At 57.8% G+C, this 25,106-nt stretch overlaps 2 protein-coding genes across 3 annotated transcripts; both read left to right on the top strand.

The window, feature by feature from the left end:
* The first annotated feature begins 4,755 nt into the window (after nt 1-4,755).
* METTL17 (methyltransferase like 17) lies at nt 4,756-14,823 on the top strand. 2 transcript variants are annotated; one of them, XM_073310123.1, is made up of 14 exons: nt 4,756-4,847; nt 8,597-8,750; nt 9,188-9,337; nt 9,535-9,631; nt 10,258-10,339; nt 11,287-11,360; nt 11,444-11,538; nt 12,105-12,178; nt 12,562-12,669; nt 12,995-13,063; nt 13,398-13,448; nt 13,653-13,745; nt 13,938-14,122; nt 14,450-14,823. In XM_073310123.1, the coding sequence occupies exons 1-14, from the start codon at nt 4,776-4,778 to the stop codon at nt 14,535-14,537; spliced, it is 1,392 nt and encodes a 463-aa protein (XP_073166224.1). In that variant the 5' UTR covers nt 4,756-4,775; the 3' UTR covers nt 14,538-14,823. The 2 variants fall into 2 exon arrangements, with proteins under 2 accessions (XP_073166224.1, XP_073166225.1); XM_073310124.1 differs by lacking the exon at nt 13,938-14,122.
* Nucleotides 14,824-17,410: 2,587 nt separating this feature from the next.
* On the top strand, nt 17,411-21,910 carry SLC39A2 (solute carrier family 39 member 2). Its single transcript, XM_073309280.2, has 4 exons — nt 17,411-17,910; nt 19,042-19,172; nt 20,342-20,410; nt 20,980-21,910. The coding sequence occupies exons 1-4, from the start codon at nt 17,796-17,798 to the stop codon at nt 21,622-21,624; spliced, it is 960 nt and encodes a 319-aa protein (XP_073165381.1). The 5' UTR covers nt 17,411-17,795; the 3' UTR covers nt 21,625-21,910.
* Nucleotides 21,911-25,106: the final 3,196 nt, after the last annotated feature.

The following is a 25,106-nucleotide window of genomic DNA, read 5'->3' as shown; positions in this document are numbered from 1 at the left end:
TAATAAAGAAAAGTATTTTATGAAGAATAAAAAGGAGGATTTAAGTGGTTCCAAGTAATAACAGACAGAACAAAGTAAGTCACCAAGCAAAATAAAGCAAAAACATGCAAGTCTAAGCCTAATACATTAAAAAACTGTTTATAGGTAAATCTCACCCTCAGAGATGTTCCAATAAGCTTCTTTCACAGACTAGACTCCTTCCTAGTCTGGGTCCAATACTTTCCCCTGGTAAAAAGAAAAGGAGTACTTGTGGCACCTTAGAGACTAACCAATTTATTTGAGCATGAGCTTTCGTGAGCTACAGCTCACTTCATCAGATGTTTACCGTGGAAACTGCAGCAGTTTCCACGGTAAACATCTGATGAAGTGAGCTGTAGCTCACGAAAGCTCATGCTCAAATAAATTGGTTAGTCTCTAAGGTGCCACAAGTACTCCTTTTCTTTTTGCAAATACAGACTAACACGGCTGTTCCTCTGAAATCTTTCCCCTGGTACAATCCTTGTTAGTTCCAGCAGGCATCTTAGGTGAAAAGCAGGGGCTTTCTCATGACTGTTCTGTTTCTTCTGTTCCACCCCCTTTTATAGCTTTGGCACAAAGCGGGAATCTTTTGTCTTTCTGGGTCCCCACCCCTCCTTCTAAATGGAAAAGGATCAGGTTTAAGATGGATTACAGTTCAGGTGACATGATCACATGTCATTGTAAGACCTCCTGGTGGACAGCTACACAGGAAGGCTTGCAGGTAAACAGACCCATTCGCAGTTTATTGATTCTGAAGCACCCTTAATGGCTTCCACTTAATATGTTTACATCAGTAATACAAGTTTATGTTTTATTCTCCTAACTCCAGACATAGAAATAATACATGCAAACAAACAGGATGAACACACTCAGGAGATTATAAATTTTGTAATGATACTTTACAAGAGACCTTTTGCATAAAGCATATTCAAGTTACATTATATTCACACTCATAAGCATATTTCCATAAAACATTATGGAGTGAAGTGTCACACCCACCCTCTATGTGCCATGCCCAGTCAGACCCCTGGGCCTTGCTACTCCACCCCCACCTCAGAACCAATGACCTTGAGTCAGAAATATAAACCAAGAGCCCCAATTTGTCCAGCTCCAATTCCATCACTGGAAGTGTTTAAGAACAGGTTGGACAAACACCTGTCAGGGCTGGTCTAGGTTAACTAGGTCCTGCCTCAGCACAGGGGACTGGACTCGATAACTGCTCATGGTCCCTTCCAGCCTGACATTTCTATTGTTCTTAATCCCTAAAATTACCTCTACAGATTTGCAGGCTTCCCCTTCATTTCCTGTCTGGAAATGTTTAGGATTGCTGTGCACTGTTAGCAGGGGTGAGTTCCAGCTCAGCAGCAGCAGCATTTCCCCTCTGCAGCTACTTAGTAAAACTCTTCAGGTGGGGGGAAAAGAAAGGAAATTTTTAAATCAGCAGGTCTAGAGAACTTGCATCTAAGAGTTTTAAAAGAACTGGCTGAGGAGAATTAATGAAGATTTTTGATCACTCGTGAAGACTGAGGAAGTTCCAGAAGACTAGAAGAAAACTAATTGTGTCCCAATGTTTAAAAAGGGTAAACGGAATGACCTTGGTAATCAGCCAGACATTGATCCTGGGCAAGACCAGGGAGCAGCTGATATGGGACTTGATTAATAAATAACTAATGAAGAGTACTATGATTAATGCAAATCAACATGGGTTTACGGAAACTAGATCCTGCCAAACTAATCTGATATTTGTGTAATGAGCTTACACGTTTGGTTGATAAAGGTAAAAGTGCTGATGTAACACACTGCGAATTCTGCAAGGTGTTTGACCTGGCATGACATTCTGATTAAAAATATCCAGTGGCTGGACGTTGAAGCTAGAGAAATTCAGACTGGCAGTCAGTCTTGCATCCCAATCAGAGAAAAGCCCAAGCCCTGAAAAGTCTCTTGTACCGTACTTGGTAGCAGTTCGCCTCCTTGCCCACAGGGGTCATGCCCCCTCTCTCGCTAGCTATGATCTAAGGAAACAAAAGCCAGAGGGACTTTCCCGAGCTGAGCTCCATCAACACAAAGCAACACGGTCTAGTTGCAAGCAAGTTTCAGGTTGAGTGCCTCAATGCCATCTACGGGATTTAGGTGCATGTCTGCACTAAAATTAATGGAAGATCTACCTCAGAGTCCCAAAGTCTCCTAGGGGATTTGGATGCTGAAGTCCCACTAATTTTAAATGGGGTTTGGGGCAGCTGACTGCCTTAGGCTGGGGAAATCTCAACCCTCTAAGGTTCTGCCGTTTCCTTGTCAGGTTCTTTACAAGAGTTTCCAGGCTGGTCTGAATTTGCACCAGCTGAGACTTTGGCCCCTCACCTCTCTGTACTTGGCCATGAAGCTTAGGTAAGAGTCACCACAGGACCCACAACATTGCTCCACGGAAAGCACCCTGTGACATTCCCACCTCTCTATGCAATGAAGCCCAGAAATATCCCCCACCCATTTTAGGGGGGTCCCACTATAAAGCAATTTATCTGGGGATTTTTCTAAGGGGCCTAAAGGAATTAGGTGCCCAGTTCGAGTCTCGCTCCCTTTGGAAATTCCAGCACTGGCGGCCGGATGCTCAGCGGGTGTAAAGCTGATATCAGGCTCCGCCGTGGAGCTATGGTGACCTATGTACGCTGAGGGTGTTGGCCCTGTGTCTGTTTCACTCTGAAGGCCCCATAGATGCTCCCTGGTGTCACCCTCTTGGGTTCCCGCATACATGGTCTGGGGAGCCAGGGGTCCCCCTTCCTCCAACCTTCATGGTCACAGGTGGCACAGCAGGGGGGCCCAGAAGCACTGCAGGGTGCATAGGCTACCCCTCCCCCCACCACCGCCCCCAGCCAGGCATCGCTTGGATTTTACAGCTCAAAGCAGATAGGGAAGGACAATAAAATGGGGAAGGGTGGGCTCAGAGCTAATCCCCGCAAATGCAGGGCAGGGGGTGCTGCAGAGACAAATCTCCCAATTAACTCCCTCCAATCCAGGCTGCAAATCAGTTCAAACTGCTTAGATCAAGACCAAAATCTGTCCATTTAAACCATTAAATCACTCAAAGAGAATCTCCAGTTAAACTGCAGCACCCCTCTTCATCTGCTAGGGGCCAAGGGAAGCAGTTTCCCCCCACCCCTGACTTTTCATAGGTCTACAGTCCCCCTCCAGCTGCTGCAGAATACAATACAACCCCAGACAGTGGCCTCTGTACTGATGGAATTTTGCCCCCACCTCCAAGTTTTTCTAAATCCCTGGATTCATGCCCCTCCCCATTTGCAAAGAATATTTGCAGGTAAAGTGGTTTGGCCCCCTCATACCCAGTTTGAAAGCAGATTTCCAGTGCGTTAAATTGCCTCAGGCTCCCGCTTTTGCAGATAAAATTTCCCTGTAAATTATTTTAGGCAGCAACTCCCCCCGCCCCAGCCGTTCCTTCAGTTTGCAAAAAAAAAAGTTTGCCAAGAAGATCCCAGGGAAATTGCCTCCGCCCCTCTCCCTTTGCAAAAAGAGTTTTCACTTACATTGGCTCCCCTCCCATGCTACTCCCCACTTTGCAAAGAAAAAGAAAAGGAGTACTTGTGGCACCTTAGAGACTAATCAATTTATTTGAGCATGAGCTTTCGTGAGCTACAGCTCACTTCATCGGATGCATACTGTGGAAAGTTTAGAAGATCTTATTATATACACACAAAGCATGAAAAAATACCTCCTCCCACCCCACTCTCCTGCTGGTAATAGCTTATCCAAAGTGACAACTCTCCTTACATTGTGTGTAATAATCAGGGTGAGCCATTTCCAGCACAAATGAACACATACACATTGTAAGGAGAGCGATCACTTTAGATAAGCTATTACCAGCAGGAGAGTGGGGTGGGAGGAGGTATTTTTTCATGCTTTGTGTGTATATAATAAGATCTTCTAAACTTTCCACAGTATGCATCCGATGAAGTGAGCTGTAGCTCACGAAAGCTTATGCTCAAATAAATTGGTTAGTCTCTAAGGTGCCACAAGTCCTCCTTTTCTTTTTGCGAATACAGACTAACACGGCTGTTACTCTGAAACCTTTGCAAAGAAAATGTCCAGTTAAATTGGCTCCCCCATAATTTGCAGGGACAAGCCGGTTAATGGCTGCAAAGGCAGGAGTTGATGGCTACAAGCAAGGCCCCGAAAAAAATCAAACGCAGCGCCTCGCTGAAGCTCCCCACCTTAATCTGGATTAACCCACCCAGGTGGGTACCCTAATCCAAATTAACCCTCCCAGACAGCTACCCTAATCTGGATTAACCCTCCCAGACAGCTACCCTAATCCGGATTAACCCGCCCAGGCAGTTCCCTTTTGCACAGGGCTGGATTCCGAACCAGCCCCTCCCCAAGAGAGAAGCGAGCGGGTCCGCGGCGCTCCGAACGGCGAGAGAATATGCAAAAAGGCATGGAACGGTAGGGGAGGGAAGGAAGAGGGCGGGACGAGCAGACATTGGACCAATCAGCCCCATGAGAGGCGCAGGTAGTGCAGTGCTGCACCCTCGTCTCGAGCCCAAGACACTGGCCGCCCCGACCCACCGCGTAGGCCCCGCCCATCCATAGCGGGCTGGCCCAATCGTCACTCCTTCCGCGGCATTCGACCTCCTCATTTGCATAGCAGCCCGCGATTGGTCCCCAGGCGCGGCCCGGCTCTCTCGCCTCCCAATTGGCTAGCCGCTCCGGCGGCCGTGCGTTGGAGGCGGGGCCGTGGGTGTTCCAAGATGGCGGCCCACGCGGCGGCCGGGCGGGTGCGGAGGCTTTGGGGACTTTGCGGCGGCCCCTCCCCGCTCAGGGTGAGTGACCCCCCCCGCCCCCGCCCGGGTTCTGGTGAAGAGCCCTGAGGGGATTTGCGTAAAGGGCGCGTGCAGCGTCTCTCTGGGGCGGCTTCGGCACCAACGGCGGGTGGGGAGAGCAGAGCACGTGACCCGTTCAGTGCCCCCCCCAGTCCCCTGGCCATAAGCCCCGCCCCATGGCCTCTAAGGAGATCCGACCCTTCTCCAACTAACCGCCTCGCCCTACAACTCCTGGGCCATATGGCCCCAAATGGACCACCCCTCCCCCCCAGGCCATATAACTGTCTGGGCCTAGGACCCTGTCAGGACTGCCTCCCAGAGCCAACCCCCTGCCGCAGGCCATATAGCCTTGTATAGACCAGCCCCTCAGGCCTTATGCTCTCCCCCAACCATATAATCCTGTACAGACCAGACCTCCCCCGCACGCCATATAACCCCATATGGACCAGACTCCCCTCAGCCATGTAACGCTGTCCAGACCAAATTCCTTAGAACCATATAACTCCTGATGACGACCAGAATGTGGGGGTTAAAGGATGGGATGGATCGCCTTGCTCTGACGCACCTGGCATTGGCCACTGTCGGAGGACAGGATACAGGGCTAGAGGGACCATTGGTTTGACCCAGTATAGCCGTTCTTATGTTCTCATAACAATATAGCCATGTAGGGACCAGCCCCGCCCCCATATAGCCCCCCAGTAGGGTTGCCAACAGTCTCTTACTACAAGGCCCCCCCCCCCCTTATTTTGTACAACAAGATTGGAAGTTTCTTAGTTCTGCAAAAAGTAGAAAGAGATACCCCATGTGAATGTAGGTGAGTCCTGCTTAGTAGGATTATTATTAATAATAATGATAAAAATAATATTGGGAGAAGGGGTGGGGTTACTAAGAAAACAGTTCCATATTTTTGAAATACAATGTTGGTAATTGTACCCCCGCCACCATAAAACCTTGTATGGACCAGGTGCCCAGGCCATATAACCTCCCCCGGGCAAATAACCCCATACGGACCAGATTCTCCCCAGTTATATTACACCATATAAGAACATAAGAATGGCCCCCTACTGGGTCAGACCAAAGGTCCATCTAGTCCACTATCCTGTCTTCCAACAGTGGCCAGTGCCAGGTGCCCCAGGGGGAATGAACAGACCAGGTAATCTTCAAGTGATCCATCCCTTGTCATCCATTCCCAGCTTCTGGCAAAACTGATGCTAGGAACGCCATCCCTGCCCATCCTGGCTAATAGCCACGGATGGACCTATTCTCCATGAATTTATAGACCTCAATCATATCCACCCTTAGTCGTCTCTTTTCCAAGCTGAAAAGTCCCAGTTTTATTAATCTTTCCTCGTATGGAAGCCTTTCCATACCTCTAATAATTTTTGTTGTCCTTTTCTGAATCTTTCCCAATTCCAATATATCTGTTTTGAGATGGGGTGACCACGTCTGCACGCAGTATTCAAGATGTGGAGGTACCATGGATTTATATAGAGGCAACATGATATTTTCTGTCTTATTATCTGTCCCTTTCTTAATGATTCCCAACATTCTGTTAGCTTTTTTGACTGCTGCTGCACATTGAGTGGATCTTTTCAGAGAACTATCCACAGTGGACAAGATTCTTCTTCTTCTTTGGGCTGTACTAACCCGCTATGGACCAGCTCCCACTCCCCAAACCATGTAATACCTTACAAAAAATGGAAGCAAAAGTACAGTATCAATATATTAAGCAAAACCAAGGGCACATCGGTGATGTTGTAATTGTATTCAGATAGGCATGACATTAAGTGAGTGTGTACTACTAATAATATCCTGAGAAGTATATAAGGAATGCATGTCATGTATCAGGGGGTAGCCGTGTTAGTCTGTATCCACAAAAACAACAAGGAGTCCGGTGACACCTTAAATACTAACAGGGGCATAAGCTTTATTTGGGCATAAGCTTTCGTGGGTAAAAAACCCACTTCTTCAGATGCAATAAGGAATGCATGGCATGCAAAGTAAAAGTGGCCTTAAGTGATATGGAGCAAGGAAACTTGCTGTCTTGAATTGACTCATGCTGGCCCTGGTCTTGCTTGGAGTAGCAGATGGATTTGCTCGGGTCTCGGTTCACTTTGGGGGAGCAGGCAGGGCCGTCCCTACCCATACGCAAAGTACGCAACTGCTTAGGGCACCAATGCTGCTCCAGACTCTGCCCCACCTCTTCCCCATGGCCTCCACCCCAGCCCCACCCCCACTCCCACTCCACCCCTTCCCCAAGGCCCCCATCGCTGCTTCGCCCCCACCCTGCCCCTTCCCGCCCCCATTCCCCTGAGGACTGCAGTAGGGGCGGGCCTGCACTCACCGGCGGCAGGAAGTGCAGTAACCCGGCCCTAGCTGCGCCGCTGGTGAGTGCTGGGGGCGATTCCTCCCTGCCCCCTAAGCCAGCCCTGCCCCCCCAGCAGAGGCCTGGGGCCAGCCCCCCCCCGCCCCGAGGCCTGCCCCCCTCACCCTCCCTGCGGGGGGCAGGGGCTGCATAGGGCACTAGAATAGTGATGGCCCTGGGAGCAGGCTCCACATTGGGACGTTAGTAAAGTGGGAACTGCCCATGCTGGTGATAACAAGTATTGTGGGATGGCTGTTGAGGGCCGCTCCTGGAATAGAGCCAAGGAACATTATTTTTCTTGGCCTGCGCTTTGGTTCATGTCAAAATGTCCAGTGGTGACAGATCAAAAGATTTTGCTGTTTTGGAGCAGTTTGTCATGGTGTGATGAAAAGAAAAGCCCAGGTGAAATTACAGCAGGATGCTTTGCAGGCAGAGCAAGTGTACAGTGTGGGTTCGGGGCTGGACCTTAGGAGGTGGGCAGGCAGCCCCTGCCTCGTACTTTGAGCTTGGGGTTAATGGTGGTGGAAATGATTAGAGTGACTGTGGACTTGGGAACATGTTGCTGAGCAGAGACCTTAAAAAGGAAGGCACAGGAGGACGGGGACATGGTGCCAGTGAAACGTAAGCTAATGGAGGAAAGGCAAACAAGGGGTGCAGCGTCGGCCTGGCCTGACGTGAGTAATGGGACATGGATGATGTTGGACTTTGGCCCCATTTGGAGGCAGGATTAGGGAGGTCAGGTGGTCTGGGAGCAGAATCTTGGTGCTGGCTAAGATAAGGGGAATGCCCAGGGAGCCGTTTACAGCGGATAAGATATGCCTGGGTCGTAACCTGAGATGGAGTGTAAGTCGTCCATGGACAGCGCGTGCTGGACAGGGATTGGTTCCTCCAGAGTGCCCAAGCCAATCCCCAAACACGATGCAATGCGGCCAGTGCAGCGTGATGGGCCAGTGGGGCTAACACACGAGGGAGCTCTGCTCCCCTTTTCCACCCCTACCACGTAACTCCGTGTGTCCCATCTTGCCCCATGCCATATGACCAGGTAATGACCAGCTTTCCTCCTTCAGCTTCCCACTCTAAATGTGACTGTATCGCTCTGTAAAACCATATACACCCATTTCTGACATTGCCACCAACCCAGACCCATTGGAGCCTGGGGCCATGGTCCTGCTCGGGCTATATAACCCCATATGGATTATCCTACCTACTATTACTATCCTCTAATCATATAGAGCCTGCTGCTGTGCATCCTGCTGGGCAATATCCCCCATATGGCCCTGCTACCCTCACTGCCCACTGGCTAAGCCATACAGCCCCATGTGGACCTTCCCATGCAGGCCATATAGGCCTGCCCTGCTCTCCTGATGGCTCTCTCCCCGCTCAGGCCTTCGCCACCATCATCCCAAGGGTTTCCCAGGTGGACAACTCCTCTGACTTTCTGGGCAACGTCCCCCACCGCCGGCACCCAGGGGTGCTGCATCTCAGGAGTGTCCGGCTCCCGGCCGAACTGGTGAAGGCTGCCCAGCTGCTGGTGGAGCGTAAGTAACCACTGAGTGCGAGGGGGCTCGGTGCTGCAAGAAGCAGGGTGAGGGGCTCAGTAGGGGTACTCTCGCCTTGCACTACTGTTACTCAGGTGCCCTGCCCCAGAGCTGGCTGCATCTCAGCTCAGGGCGAGCCATCCCCATGTGGTGTTGTGCAGCTGTTACCCAGCTGCTCTGTCCCAGAGCTGGCTGCATCTCTGTGCCAGGCAAGTCATCCCCACGTGGTGTTATGTGCAGCTGTTTCCCACCTGCCAGACCCTGGAGCTGGGTACATCTCAGCACTGGGTGAGCCATCCCCATGTGGTGGTATGTGCGGCTGTTACCCAGCTGCTCTGCGCCAGAGCTGGGCTGCACCTCAGGACCAGTGATCCCTGTTCTGTTCAGCATGACGGGCTTCTCACTGGGCCCATCGTATCTCATTCATCCCCCACCAGAGTCCACCGTGCATGGGCTGAAGGACCAGGTTGTGTCCCTGACCAACTACCTCTGGAGCCGGAAGCGCCCCCTGGAGGCCAGCGAGCTGCAGAGGAGAGGGCAGCAGCTGGAGCAGCAGCTGAGGGAGACGGTCCAGCCCCGCACAGTAGGTGAGCGCAAACTGGGGGACAGGATGGGGAGAAACCAGCAGGGTGAAGAGGCTCTCCCCATGCAGTCAGTGCTGGCCCCAGTGCCCCACAGTGCTGCGGGGTGCAGGTCCGGCGGGGGGCGCTCTCCTCACTCAGTGTTGGTCTCTGCTTGGTTTCCCCCAGCCTTCTCTATGCTTAACCCTGTCTCTCTCTGTCAGATGCATCCAGCCCCCTGACTGACGCTGAGGCGGAGAAGCTGCAGAGGAGGGTGCTGAACAGGCTTCGAAAAACCACCTATCACTGGGAGGCACTGAGGTGACACCCTCTCGGGGTTGTGATGGGTCTCCTGCAGTGCTGAGATGCAGCCAGCTCTTGTGTAGGGCAGCTGGGGAACAGCTGCACAGTGACGCCAAACAAGGACGGCTCACCCGATACTGCGATGCGGCCAGCTCTGGGGTGGGGTGGAGCATCTGTTTACCAGCCCAACATTTTGGCAGGCAATGAAGGAGGTCACACAGGAATGCCTCAGCCAGTGCTGAGATGCAGCAAGTTCTGAGGTGGGGAAGCTGGGAACAGATGCACAGCAATGCCACACAGGGACATCTCGCCCACTTCTGAGATGCAGCCAGTTCAGGGGTGGAGCATCTGTTTACCAGCCCCAAATTTTGGCAGGCAGTGAAGGAGGTCACACGAGAATGCCTTTCCCAGCACTGAGATGCAGCCAGTTCTGGGGTGGAGCAGCTGGGTAATAGCCTCATGGCAACGCCACACAGGGATGACTCACCAGAGCTAAGGTGCAGCCAGTTCTGGGGTGGGGCACGACATCTGTTTACCAGCCCCAGTTTCTGGCAGGCAGTAAAGGAGGTCAGCACTCGCTCTGGGGTATGTGTGGGGGGTCAGCGCCCCCAACCGACATGCGCTGTGTGTTCTTCCCGTTCCAGGTATACAGACGAGCTGAGTCTTGTGTACATGGTAGCTCGGCTGGATGGGGGGTTTGCGGCTGTGTCCAGAGCCTTCCATGAGGTGAGAGACTGTGCTAAGCACTAGAGCCCACTCCCCTCCCAGAGCTGGGGACAGAACCCAGGAATCCTGGCTCCCAGCCCCAATTGCTCTAACCACGAGAATCCACTCCCTTCCCAGAGCTGGGGATAGAACCCAGGAGCTAAGTTTCCTCTAAGCTCTGTGGCCGTGCAGCTGCCTATTAAGCCCTGTGCAGGGGCCCAGGGCAGCGGTGGGGAGAGGTGCCTCTCCCCCAGTGTGGACCTGCCGGGGGAGAGGTGACCCTCCCCTCCAACCCCAGCATGGAGCTGCCCCAGACTTGCCACGGCCGGGGGAGAGGAACCTCTCCCTTGGCCTGACCTAGCCCAGCCCCACTGGGGCTGCCCCAGCCGGGGAAAGGTGCCTCTGCTGTGGCGAGAGGGGGCTGGGGGGAGTCCTCTCTCTCCCCGGGGCAGCCTGCACCCCAAACCTCTCATTCCCGGCCCTACTCCAGAGCCCACACCCCAACTTTCTTCCCCAGCCCTGAACCCCCTCCCGGACCCCAAACCCCTCATCCCCAGCCCCATCCCAGAGCCAGCAACACCAGCCAGAGCCCTCACCCCCAACCCTCTTCCCCAGCCCTGAGCCCCCTCCCACACTTCGAACCCCTTGGCTCCACCCCTACCACATGAATTTTGTTATGTGCACCAGTATGAAGGTGAAGTGTCACACGTCAGATCCATATTGGTGCACATAATAAAATTCATTCCGCACATGGGCGTAAAAAAATAGTCCTGGCTCCCAGCCCTAACCACTAGCCCTCACTCCCCCCATAGCTGGGGCTAGACCCCCGCAGTCCTGGCTCCCAGCCCCCCTCCCCCGCTCTAACCACTAGCCCCTGCTCTCTGAAGGGAGGTAGTCCCGCTCTCTGCCTGTGGTCTACGCGGAGCTGTGCTGGGGCTGATGTGGTTTCTCTTTGCTCTGCTCCCTAGATCCAGAAGCGGTCTCCAGCCTTTGCCCCTCGCACCCTGCTGGATTTTGGCTCTGGGACAGGCTCCGTCAGCTGGTGAGCCTCTGCCCTGCAGGGGGGATATTTCCTGTGGTGCTGGGAGCACTGCTGGTGTCTCATGCTCCCCCCTCTCTGTGCAGGGCTGCACATGGTGCCTGGGGCCAGACCCTGTGTGAATACTTGTGTGTCGACAGCTCCGCCCCTATGCTGGCCCTCGCTGAGCGGCTGCTGCAAGGTGAGGCCTCCAGGGGCACTGCTGAGTGCCCAGCCAGGGCTGGTAGGGCCCCAGTTCTAACTGCTAGACCCCTCTGCCACCCCAGAGCTGGGGAAGAACCCAAGAGTCCTGGCTCCCAAGCCCTCCAACCACTAGACCCCCCCTCTCCTCCCAGATCCAGGGATAGAACCCAGGAGTCCTGGCTGCCAGCACCCCCCCCCCCGCCCCACGCCACGCCACTCCACTAGACCCCACTTTCCTCCCAGAGTCAGGGATAGAACCCAGGAGTCCTGGCTGCCAGCACCTCCCCCCCCGCCCCACGCCACGCCACTCCACTAGACCCCACTTTCCTCCCAGAGTCAGGGATAGAACCCAGGAGTCCTGGCTGCCAGCACCCCCCTCCCCTCCCACGCCACGCCACTCCACTAGTCCCCTCTGCCACCCCAGAGCTGGGAAGAGAACCTGGGAGTCCGGGCTGCCAGGCCTTTCTTCCATCACTTTCTCATTCCATTGCCCCCTGTCCTGTCTTCTCTCCCTCTCGGTGACCCCCACCTTGATGTCTCTCTGTCCGTCCCTCCCTGCTCCAGGTGGCTCTGAGTCCCCCCGGGCCCCACTCTTTCCAGGCGTCTATTTCCGGCAGTTCCTCCCCGTCTCGCCCAAGGTAAAGGGCCCTGCCTGTAGGGGTGGCAGAGAGGGGCTGATAAAGAGGCAGTTGGGTCTAGGGGGGAGCACTGGGGGGTCCAGTGCTATGCAGGGAAGCCTGGGGGTGGAGGTGTACGTGTTGTTAGATTCTGGTTTGCCAGGGCTGCCTGCCTGGTGCCATCCCACATTGCTTTGCTGTTCTGTTGGGGAGGCAGCATCAGAATGCGGCTGGCTCTGGGGTGGGGGACAGGAGCAGCATGAGGAAGAAGGGGCGGGTCAGAGAGGCTGGGAGCTGGGGCGTTCTCCAGTGCCGGGGGGAGGTCTCCGGGGATCTGCCCCACCCCAGCCAGGGTCTGATCTCCCCCTCTCGCCCACATCCTGTGTCTCCCCCTGCACTTGCAGGTGAAGTTTGACCTGGTGGTCTCAGCCTTCTCCCTGAATGAGCTGCCCAGCCTGGCCGAGCGCAGGGAGACCATACAGACGCTGTGGAGGAAGACGGACGGCTTCCTGGTGAGTGACCCCCCTGCCCTTCTGGCCCCCCGCCCAGAGTCCCCCTCCCCTCCCTCAGATTGGCCCCCCTGGCATCCCCCTCCCATCCCCGGATCGGCCCCTCTGCCCCCTCACCCAGAGTCCCCCTCCCCTCCCCTGGATCGGCCTCTTGGTCCTCAGGTCGACCCCTCTCCCCCTCCCTCCCAGAGTCTCCCTCCCTTCCCCGGATTGGCCCCTCGGCCCCCCCCAACCCGGCTCCCCCCCCGGCCTCCCAGTTTGGCCCCCCCACGCCCAGTCTCTTCCCCTCCCTCCAAGATCAGACCCTCTAACTCCCAATCCCTTCCAGGTGCTGGTGGAGAACGGGACCAAAGAGGGGCACCAGATGCTCATGGAGGCGCGAGAGATCATCCTGGGGGTGAGGGGACTCTGCTCCTTCCCTGGGGCTGTGGCGGGTACCCCCTGCAATCCCCCTCCCCACCCCCAGCAGCTTTGGCAGGCTCCCAGCCACCTGGGGGAAGGGAGAATGGGGAGACAGTGGGACCCAGGTGTCTGGGACAGTAACACAAAGCGCTGGGAGGCCCCCAGGAGGAAGGACTGGGAGGCGGCAGTTCAGAGCTCTGCCCCCCAGGGATCCCAGGGGGAGGGTCTGGGATGGAACGGGACCCAGGCGTCCGGGCCGGCACTGCAGAGGGAACAGGGGGTGCAGCTGGTTCCCTTTGGGCTCTAACTCCTCTCCTCTTGGCCAACAGGGGGGCGACAAGGTGGTGCATGACCCACGGGAGGCTCACATCTTCGCCCCAGTGAGTATCGGCGGGGTGGGGGGAGCAGGCCGAGGCCTGCAGGGTGGCCAGAGGGAGTTGGGTGGGCAGCCTGAGGCCAGTTTGGGGGATGGGTCGAGGTTCGGTGGGTGGGGTATGGAGAGGGCAGGCCGAGGCCAGCCAGGTGCCCAGTCAGTGGGCTGTGGGGGGACGTGGGATGCTCTAACGCCAGTCTCTGTCTCCTAGTGCCCGCATCACCTGCCCTGCCCACGGCTGAACCCCAAGCAGCCCCTGCCCTGCAACTACCTCCAGGCCTACCACCCCCTGCCCTTCCGCTGGGTGAGTGCCCCTCCCGCCAGGCAGCGGGGTGTATGGGGAGCTGTGGTGGGATTGGCCCCAGGGTGGGGACTGCCTGGCTGCAAGGGTGGGGAACGGGCCAGAGCCAGCCGCAGGGCGGAGGGGTTGGGGGAGGCGGATGCAGGGGGCTCTGCAGGGGACCCCGGCTCACCCCCTGCCCACGTGCCGTTGCAGAACCCAGCACTGAAGGAGGAGTTGTTCTCCTTCCTGATCCTGCGCCGGGGGCCAGGGGCGGGTGAGGAGCCCTGGCCCCGCATCACCCAGGCCGTCCTGGGCCGGGCCCAGCATGTCCATTGCCATCTGTGCTGTGCCGACGGGAGCCTGCAGCACGCCGTGATCACCGCGCGCCGGCACGGCAGGTACCGCTCTGCCAAGGGCCCGGGATGGCCTGGCTGGCTCAGGGGGGCAGGGAATGGGGGCACGGGCCTTTCTCCTCTAGGGGGCGCTCGCTCCCATCTGGCCCCAGGGCAGGGACTGGCTGGCTCAGGGGGTGGGGAATGGGATACAGGGCATTTCCCTTCTAGGGGGCGCTGGCTCCCATCTGGCCCCAGGGCAGGGACTGGCTGGCTCAGGGGGTGGGGAATGGGATACAGGGCATTTCCCCTCTAGGGGGCGCTGGCTCCCATCCAGAGCCGGAACTTGCTGGCTCGGGGGTCCGGACTCATCACCATGCCCTCTTCCCACAGGGATCTGTATCGCTGCGCCCGGCTGAGCCATTGGGGGGATCGGCTACCCGTGACGACGCCCCATGGAGAGGCTGTTCCGGGGGAGTAACCCTCCAGCCCATTCCCGGGGGCAGATGCTGAGCCCCCGAGGTCTCGCTGCGATCCGTCGCCCAACCCTCCTGGGCATTGACATGGGGACAGCGGCAGGGAGCACCCTAGTGGATTGGCACTGGGTTGGGGGGGTCTTCTGATGGCCCCCATCGCCTGTGGCACTGGAGGTGCAGGTGCTGCCTCCATTGAGCAGCGGGGACCCAGTAGGACTCCTGGGTTCTCTTCTGCAGCTGGTGGCTCCCCAGCTCCCAGGTTGGGTCCAATAAAGAGAGCCTGAAACAGTCCACCAGCTTTGGCGTCAGTTACCGTGCAGGGTTAGACTGGCAGCAGCCTGGGAGTCAGGACTCCTGGGTTCTCTCCCCAGCTATGGGAGGGGAAGGGAGGGGAGTATAGTGGTTAGAGCAGGGGGGCTGGGAGCCAGGACTCCTGGTTCTGTTCTCTCACTGTGTCCCTTCCCCTTGTGGGTCTCGGTTTCCTCCTGTGGGCAGCCAGCCCTCCCTCTCGCCTGGCAGTGAGCATGCCCCGCATACTGGGCACAGTGTGTGCTGGGCTCGAGGAGTTACCACTTGCTGCCATTGCCATAGCTTGGGTCAGGGAACGGGCTCAGCTGGTTCCATGGAGCCCCTGGGCGTGACCCAGCTGTGTGCATAGGCTTGGCATGCAACCACGGGGCTGAAAGGGGGGACCTGAGCTCTGTGTGGGCCCAGCTCCCTGCAGGACAGCGCTGCCTGCCGCCCCCCACCCTGTTCCGTGTAGAGCCCCCACCTGGCAGACCCCACCCTGCTCCCTGCAGGACCCCCCCCATGGGATAGTGCCCTTTGTGGGCCCCCATCCTGCTCCCTATGGGACAGTCTCTCTTGCGGGGCCCCCACTCGCACCATGCAGACTCCCCACCCTGCCCCCTGCAGGACAGTGCCCCCTGCGGGGCCCCCCATCCTGCTCCCTGTGGGGCTCCCACTCTGCAGCACTGCACCCCCTGCAGACCTCCATCTTGCTCCCTGCGGGGCCTGAGCCCTCTCCCTATGGGACAGCCTCCCCTGAAGACCCCCCCCCTTTTTTTTTTTTGCGTGCTGGGCGCTGGGCCCCCGAGGACAGCCTGTTGGATCCAGCACCTGTTCCTGCTCCTTGTGGGACAACCTCCCCTGCGGGCCCCCCACCCTGTTCTCTGCGGGGTCCCAAACCTGCTCCCTACAGGACAGCGCCCCCCATCCTGCTCCCTAGGGGGCTCCCAAACTGCAGCACTGCACTCCTTACAGACCTGCTCCCTGTGGGACAGCCTCCCCTGCGGAGTCCCCACCCTGCTCCCTGCAGCCCAGCGCCCCCTAGCACCATACTGGGGCTGTGATGCCAGGACTGCCTGCTAGGGGAGAGCATCCCCTACTGAGTCCCCCACCCCAGTCCTTGCACCTCAGTGCCCCCTACCTAGTGCCATACTGGGAGCGTGGGACCAGCGCTGGCTGCCAGGGGACGCTGACGGTTACGCAGCGTCAGGGCTGTGGCCCATGGGCTGCTGCTGGTGGTGCTGGGAAATGCTCCGTTCAGAGTAAACAGCGGGTGAAGGGCCAGGGTGTGTTTCAGGAGCCAAGCTGCAGCCAGGTGCTGACACCATCACAGGAGCTCAGGAAGTGCTGTCTGGGACCCAGGCGCAGGGCGTGGGGACCAGCTGGCTTAGTGGGGTGGGGAATGGAAGATGGGGCTGGGACACCGTCTGTTGTCTGTCCCCAGTGCGGGGGTCAGGGGCTGGGAACAGGGCATGGGGCCTCTTCCTTCTAGGAGATTGTTATCTGGCCCAGTTTGTGACCAAACTTCCCAGCATTGCCTGGCCAGTAATGAAGCTCGAGGTGTCCTGCGGCAGTGGGGGCAGTATGGTGATATTAATCTGGGATGTGTGTGACTCGGTTTCCCCACTCACTGTGCAGGCTGTGTGTGAAGGGCTGAATTTCTCCTGGAGGGAGCGGGGAGAGAAGGGTCACACAGGCAGCAATGCACTACCTAGAACTGTCCCCATGTCACTGGAGAACAAAGGACTGGCCGGTAACTCAGCAACGGAGACCCCATGGAACTCGCTGGGTAGCTACCGGCCACGGGGCCGGGAGGTGGGAGCCAGCTGGGATCCGAGGCTCTGGCTGCTCAGGGCCGGGGCAGCGAGGGGGAGGCTGGGTTTGGGAGAGGCAGGGCAGCCAGTGCCCCTCCCAGTTAACACTGACTTTAGGCCCCTTCAGCCCAGGTTGCGGGTGAGTAGAGGCGGATGTCTTGGTTTGCCAGGCTGGCCTTTGCCATTGCAGATACCTGCTGGTGGCATCTCTCCCGAGGGCCTGCTGGGCAGCCAGGGGGAGAAATGGATGCTGTATCCGGCGGGCTGTCCTCGGGGGCCCAGCACTCGGCACACCAGAAGAGGGCACTGCTGCAGAGACGGCTGGCCACCCCTGTGAATCCAGGCCGGGCAGCTGGTAGAGGTGGAGGGCTGACCAGGCCCCGGGAGGCTGTATGTTTGAGGTCTCTCCATCCTCACCCCGCTTGGGGCCCGGGAGATGCTGATCCAGCACCGTCCAGCTTGGCACCAAACCCCTCAACAGTTGGAAAATCCCCCCGGGCCAGGGCCTGCTGGGTATTAGAGAGGGATAGGTGTTCAATACAAGCATATCTAAGCTACTAGGAATGCAGCCGGTGACCAGGGAAGTGGTGGGGAAAAGTGCTCTTGGGAAATGTTTACCCAATAAATTATTTAATGATGGTGTAATTAAGATTGAAGGACGTGCGGGGGTGGGGGGTGGGGTGGCTCCCTGCTCCTGGGAGGTTATTATTCACTGCGGGGCTGGGAGGCTCTGGGGAAGGTGGCAGGAGCTGAGCAGGAGAGGGAGCGAGGAGCATCAGAGATGCAGTGAAAGGAAGGGGGACAGGGGAAGGCAGAGGGGCAGATGGAGTGAGGTAGACGGGAAGGGAGGAGGATGCCCAGGGAACCGGGGACGGCCTGACCCATCCCCGTGCAGCACAGCATCTCCCATTGATTCCTGGGACTTGGAAGGGTCCCCGGCCAGGCCTGGGTTCGGCTGAGGGCCTGGCTTTGGCTGTGGCTGCCTAGGATTAGGGTTAGGGTCATCTGTGGTGGGGGTCTCCCTATCGTGGGACCGGTTAGGCGAGGGAGGACAGGAGAGGGCTGGGGCTAGCAGGGCATTGTGAAGGAGGGGCTGTAGGGTGTGAGCCCAGGGTAACACCCAGCTGTATTGCACGACCCGGCCCTCCTGGTGCCTGCGGGATGGAGCCACTCCTGGTGGTGAAGATCGGCTGCCTGGTGGCTCTGCTGTTCATCACCCTCGTCTGCGGCCTCATCCCGGCCCAGGTCAAGTGGTTCCAGATCAAAGCGGCCAAAGGTGAAGAGGGGCTGGGGCTGGGACAGCGGCTTTGCATCCACATGACGGGGGTGGAGCGCGCTGGGTATCCCCATATGCACCCCTTTGCTCCTCTATCGTCTATCTCCATAGACACCGCTCTGCTCCTCTGTCATCTACCTCCACAGACACCCCTCTGCTCCCCTATCATCTACCTCCACAGACACCCCTCTGCTCCCCCTATCATCTATCCCCATAGACACCCCTCTGCTCCCCCTATCATCTATCCCCATAGACACCCCTCTGCTCCCCCTATCATCTACCTCCACAGACACCCCTCTGCTCCCCTATCATCTATCCCCATAGACACCCCTCTGCTCCCCCTATCATCTACCTCCACAGACACCCCTCTGCTCCCCCTATCATCTATCCCCATAGACACCCCTCTGCTCATTATATCTATCGATCTATCTATCTATCTCTTGCTGCTCCTCGCTCTCATTCTCTATCCGTGTATCTGTCTGTCTGGTGCTTCCCCTCCCCTATCCCCTGCAGGCTTCTGGCTCCCAGAGCAGGGGAAACCCCCTTAGTAAATAAGACAATGGGGCAGCTGCAGGCATGAATGATACCTCCACCCTGCCCCATCCCCATCACTGCCTCTCTGTGGGGTGAAAGAAACAGCCACACTCAGGGGGCTCTGGCCCCCCTGAGGGAAACCGAGGTTGTGTCTGTCCAACTATGTCCCACTTTCTTAGCCATTGCTTTGCCCTTTTTCTTCTTATCTGTGCCCAGTTCTTCCTCCCTGGGGAACTGTGCTGCTTTCACTCCACCCTCTTGCCAGTTCATTAATCACCCTTGTTCTGTCAGCAGATCTTAAAGCACTTCGCTAAGGAGGTCAGTCTCATTAGCCCCATTGTACAGATGGGGAAACTGAGGTGCAGGGATGCCAAGTGATTTACCAAGCTCACCCAACAGGCCAGTGGCTGAGCCAGAATTGGAACCTGGGTATTCCCGGTGCCAGTCCAGGGCTCTGTGCCTGCTCTCCCTGCCTCTGGCTTTCTCCTGTCCCAGGCTGTGCAGTTCCCCAGTTCGAGACCCACCTCCCAGGCTGGGATCCCCTTGCTCCGCCCTGCCCCGTGGTCTTGGCCTCACCTCAGCCCTCTCCTCCCACAGGGTGGCACCGGCGCATCCTGAGCTACATTGGCTGCTTCGCAGCAGGGGTCTTTCTGGGGGCCTGCCTCATGCACACGGCAGCCGACGCGCTGACAGACATCCAGGGGGAGCTGGGCAAGCGGTTGCAGCAGGTGAGACGGCACAGGGATGCACGGGTTCCCCTTGCTCCAGCAGGGTGGTGCACACACAGCAGGGCCCGTCCCCTCCAGCAGGGGGCGCAGGGACGGACACACACACACACACACACATACACACACACACACACACACAGCAGGGCCCGTCCCCTCCAGCAGGGGGCGCAGGGACACACACACAGACACACACACACACACAGCAGGGCCCATCCCCTCCAGCAGGGGGCGCAGGGACGGACACACACACACACACACACACACACGGATCAGGGCCCATCCCCTCCAGCAGGGGGCGCAGGGACGGACACACACACACACACACAGCAGGGCCCGTCCCCTCCAGCAGGGGGTGCAGGGACGGACACACACACACATAGGGAGCAGGGCCCATCCCCTCCCGCAGGAGGTGTGGGGACACACACACACACAGCAGGGCCCATCCCCTCCAGCAGGGGGCGCAGGGACACACACACACACACACACACACGGATCAGGGTCCATCCCCTCCAGCAGGGGGCGCAGGGACACACACACAGACACACACACACAGAGCAGTGCCTGTCCCCTCCAGCAGGGGGCGCAGGGACACACACACACACACACACACACACACACACAGCAGGGCCCGTCCCCTCCAGCAGGGGGTGCAGGGACGGACACACACACACATAGGGAGCAGGGCCCGTCCCCTCCCGCAGGAGGTGTGGGGACACACACACACGGAGCAGGGCCCATCCCCTCCAGCAGGGGGCGCAGGGACACACACACACAGAGCAGGGCCTGTCCCCTCCAGCAGGGGGCGCAGGGACACACACACACACACACACACACACAGCAGGGTCCATCCCCTCCAGCAGGGGGCGCAGGGACACACACACACATGGATCAGGGCCCATCCCCTCCAGCAGGGGGTGCGGGGACACACACAGACACACACACACACGGATCAGGGCCCGTCCCCTCCAGCAGGGGGCGCAGGGACGGACACACACAACACAGACGCAGCAGGGCCCGTCCCCTCCCGCAGGAGGTGTGGGGACACACACACACGGAGCAGGGCCTGTCCCTTTCAGCAGGGGGCGCAGGGACAGCCCTCCAGGTGAATATGGGGTCAGTGCACCGCCTGCCCCCCAGCGCGGTATCTAACTTCCCTTGTTTCCCCACAGGCTGTTGCTGGGCAGAACTGGACGGGGACACAGAACAACTCATCTAGGGCCAGTGCCTGTGGGGCTGAGGTAAGTGCCCCTGACACCTCTTGGCTGGAAGTGCCCCCACTGAGGAGAGGCAGGAAGAGGGCAACTGTGGGGAAAGATCTGTGAGAGCAGAGCCAAGGCAGGGGGAGCGACTGGCCCTTGTCAAATCTCCTCTCCCAGATACAGGGAGAGAAGCCAGGAGTCCTGACTCCCAGTCTCCCCTGCTCTAACCCACTAGACCCTACTCCCCTCCCAGAGCCGGGAACAGAACCCAGGAGCCCTGACTCCCAGCCCCCCTCTGCTCTAACTGTTTGTCCCCACTCTCTTTGCAGAGCCAGGGAGAGAACCCAGGAGTCCTGGCTCCCAGCCCCTTCCCCCTCTAACCCACCAGACCCCACTCCCCTCCCAGAGCCAGGGACAGAACCCAGGAGTCCTGGCGCCCAGCTCCCTGCTCTAACGACTAGATCCCACTCTCCTAAATAGCCCTCCCTTTGGGACGTGCTCTGTAGGCTACGTGTAGAGGTGGGGAAGGCCGGGCTGGGTGCCTGCATGCGAGTCCCTCTGAAACAAACCATGTCTCTCCCTCCATCTCCCCATCCCTCTCCCCACAGCTGGATTACCCCTTCGCGGAGCTCGTCATCTCCCTCGGCTTCTTCCTCGTCTTCCTCACCGAGAGCCTGGTGCTGCACTGCTGCCACTCGGCTCCACCGTCCCATGGGGCCCCGGACAAGGACCCTGCCTGCTCAGCCCCCAGTGTCCCCTCCGTCCCGCACTCCCATGGGGTCCCGGTGCCTGGTGGCCCCTCACCTGGCTCCTTCCGGGCCCTGGTGCTCTTCATCACTCTGTCGCTGCACTCACTCTTCGAGGGGCTGGCGGTGGGGGTGCAGCAGGGTGAGGCGGGGGCCCTCCAGCTCTGCCTGGCCGTGCTGGCCCACAAGGGCGTGATCGCCTTCAGCCTGGGGCTGCAGCTGGTGCAAAGTGGCACCCGGCCCCGCTGGAGGCTGCTCTACCTGGGCATCTTTGCCCTCATGTCCCCCTCCGGCATGGCCGTGGGCATTGGGCTCTCGCTCTCGGGCGGAGCAGCCAGTGGACTGACCATGGCCCTGCTGGAGGGGCTGGCGGCTGGCACTTTCCTGTACATCACCTTCCTGGAGATCCTGCCCCACGAGCTGAGCTCCAGTGAGCCGCCCCTGGCCAAGTTCTCCTTCATCGCACTGGGCTTCACTGTCATGGCCACCATCGCTGTCTGGGCCTGAGGGGGAGGCAGGACTGGGTGGGGGACCCAGGTTTGGTGTCCCCATGCCCTGCAGAGACGGACCCCAAATGGTCTTTCCCCTCTAGGGGGCGTAGGGTGACCAGATAGCAAGTGTAAAAAATCCGGGCGGAGGGGGGGTAATAGGTGCCTATATAAGAAAAAGCCCCCAAAATTGAGACATCTGTTCACCCTAAGGGGGCGTTGGCTCCCATCCGGCCCCTGGGCAGGGGACTGGCTGGATTGGGGGCTGGGGAATGGGACATGGGGCCTTTCCCCTCTAGGGGGTGCCGGCTCCTATCTGGCCCCAGGGTGGGGTCTGGCTGGCTCATGGGGTGGGGAATAGGTCATGGGGCCTTTCCCCTCTAGGGGGTGCCGGCTCTCATCTGGCCCCAGGACAGGGACTGGGATATCTAGTGGCTGTCCACTGGCTTGTGTGACACAAGCTGGGAGGTTCTCAGTGTGTTTCCAGGTGGCTCAGGTGGCTCCCTCCCCAGCTGTTGAGCCAGCCAGCTCCTTTGTGTCCTAGGAGCAAAGTAATCTCCCCACCACACCGTACTGGGGTCTGTCCCTGTCTCCTGGTGTCTGGGCCTCTGAACAGGCTGATGAGCCTGCCCTAGCCCAGGCTAAAGCAGGGGCCTTTAGCTCAGCCAGTACAGGCTCATGGGCTTAGCATGAGGGGTGATGAGTTTAATTCCCCGCTGCTGGTTACCCGTCCTGCGGCATGGTGTTACAGAGCTGAACTCCCTCCCACTCTCGAGGGCTACAGCCCATGGGCAGCGCTGCACCAACCCCTCAGCTCACCCCTTCCTCCAGGGCTTAGGTTGCCAAAGCTGCCTAGGGGTGTTGGGTGCCTGCTTCCCCTGCCTAGCAATTGCTGTCCAAATCCCTTAGGCAACTTGGAGAGGGCCAGCCACGGGACTCCTAGCAGCGTGGGCCTCTTGGATGCAGCTGATGCCACGTAGGGTTGCCAGCCCTCACTTAAGTAAAGATCATGTCACAGGATGAAACCTCCAGGAATCTCGGCAACCCTAGTGCCAAGGCCAGGGTGGCTGTGAGATGAAGCCACAATCTCTGCGCAGCTTGTGAACGGTGGGTTCCTTGGCCCTTGCAGAGACTCCTGGGAAATAGCTGGAAGCCCAATTACAATTGGAAACAAGGCTCCATTTTTTGTAACTGAGAGGGTGATTAACCCACGGAACAAACTCCCTGGGGCCTTTTGGGAAGACACTTTAGCCAAACGTCCGTTCCTGGGCTCAGTGCTGGGGGAACTGGGTGGAATTTAGCAGCCTGTGGTAGACAGGAGGTGGGACCGCAGCTTGGTGGCCCTCCAAACGCACGGCTCATGGGTGCCTGTTTTTTAGACCATTTGTTCAATGGATGTTGCCGCTGCGATAAATAATGGCTTGTGTTTTGTGTGTCTTTGCTTGTGGTTCCTTTGGGCCCCTTTCAATGGGACAGCATCCATGGACCAATGGGACCATCCTCCACTGACTGGATTTTGGGGATGCAGCTGAGACCCGGCACTGCTAAGTGCTAAGTGCCCAGGGAAAGCCTGAGGTGGGTTTTGAAGCCAATCCAACAGAGCATATATTACAGAAAGGCCCACTGTTTTCAAAAGGAATGGGTTTTTTTGGGAGCCTGGCATGCACCCCCTTTAAGAGCTCTGGCTTTTATAAAGGGCCGAGCCCCCGCGCTTGCAAAACCAGACCTCTTTAACGTGGCTCAGTGTGGACACCCAGCAACTGCAGTGCCCCAAATCACTAGTCACAAAAATCATCCCGTGCCCTGGTTCAGCGAGGAATGATCTGCAAGGCAGGCCAGTGCCACGCTGGTTGTGAACAGCATCGTACCACGTACAGCCTGCAGCTGGGTAAGGTGTTCCGTCCGTGTACTGGAAATAGGTTCTGATAGTTTGCATCCAGCGGAGGTGACCAATCAGTCTCCTGCCAGAGTGGAGATGTTTGCCCATCGCTCTGAAGAACTCTCCCACCCATATAGCGCTGTCCACATGGATGCTTTAGTCCATGAAACTTATATTGGTCGGGGGTGTGTGTGTGTGTTTTTCATACCCCTGACCGACAAAAGTGTTGCCAGCAAAAGTGCTAATGTAGACATAGCCTGTTAGGGGCTGATACGAGCTCACTGCTTAACAGCCGCGTTTTCTAGGCGCTCTAAAATCCACACCCTGAGTCACATTGTTTTAAAATTTGACATGTCTCCTTAGTGTCTGAGCTAGGGTAAGTGGGGCAAATTTGGAGTCACTTGGTCCAGGGGTTTCTGAGAGACAACGCCTGTAAACTGAGGACCTGAGAGTGAAACACTGCAGTTGGTTCTGGTTTGGTTTCAGACAGGCATTGAGCCCATGTCTCTCTCCTCGGCCAAGGATGCTGGTTGTACGAGGCAAATTGGTCCTCCTGGGCTGGCCCGCAGTGACAAAGGATGATTCCCTGGGAGACAGCTCTGCAATATCTGCCGATCCCAGCACCCCTCAGCTGGGCTGTGTCTCTCACTGGGCACAGAGCAGGGGCTGGGCTGTTGGTGGGAGAGGGGCAGGGAGGCGCTTGCTGCCCAAAGCTCTCGTCAGGACAGGATGGCAGACGAGCTCTGGAGGGAGACAGTGAGGCAGGCACCAGGCGACAAGGCCATTCCTGGAGCGGATGGGCTGAGGATCGCAAGCTCATATCTCAGATCAATTTCCTGCCATAGGAAGGTACGTAGCATGCTGGCTCATCAGCCCCTCTAACCTGGTATTCTCTTCCCTGCCCCCCATCACACCCCGGGGTCAATCAGGCCTGGTCTCCCCGCCTTTCCTCCCACATCAGACCCCTGGGTCATCCAGCCCACTGACCCCAGCTAGTCCGGGAACCCCCAGCTCTCTGTTGCACCAGGACAGACCCAGGGTCCGGACACTGCAGCCACCCAGCGGGCCCATGTCCCGGCTGGTTACACAATGTGTCCATGGAGCCACTTTCACACCCGCTGCCGTGCAGGAGCAGTTGGGGCTGCCAGTCAGGACTGAGGGGCACCAGCAGACCTGTGGGTGGGGCAGCTCATGGCTGGTATTATTCCAGCCTCAGGCTCCATCCCGGCAGCTCTTCCAGTGCCACTGAATCCTTGAGGAGGAGTGAGGGAGAGACTGGTCCTTGTCACACCTCCCATCCCAGAGCTGAGAAAGAACCCAGGAGTCCTGGATTCCAGCCCCCTCTGCTCTAACCACTAGACACTAGTGGGTTAGAGCAGGTGGGGCGGGGTGGGGGGTGGGAGAACAGAACCAGGACTCCTGGGTTCTACCCATAGCTGTGGGAGGGGAATGGGATTTCGTAGGTTAGAGTTGGGGGATTGGGAATCAAGAATCCCAGGTGTAGCAGAAAGAAAGTCTGAAACATGAGACCTTGTACCAAAGGCCCTGTATGAGGCCTGAGGCCTGAACTAAAGTAGTGGGTCAAGCCCTGCTAATATCAAGCAAAGTTAGCAAGAGACAGG

Source organism: Lepidochelys kempii, chromosome 13, assembly GCF_965140285.1.
Source record: "Lepidochelys kempii isolate rLepKem1 chromosome 13, rLepKem1.hap1, whole genome shotgun sequence".
NCBI lineage: Eukaryota > Metazoa > Chordata > Testudines > Cheloniidae > Lepidochelys > Lepidochelys kempii.
The sequence above is the reverse complement of the archived record's forward strand: the minus strand, read 5'-3'. Positions and strand labels throughout refer to the sequence as shown.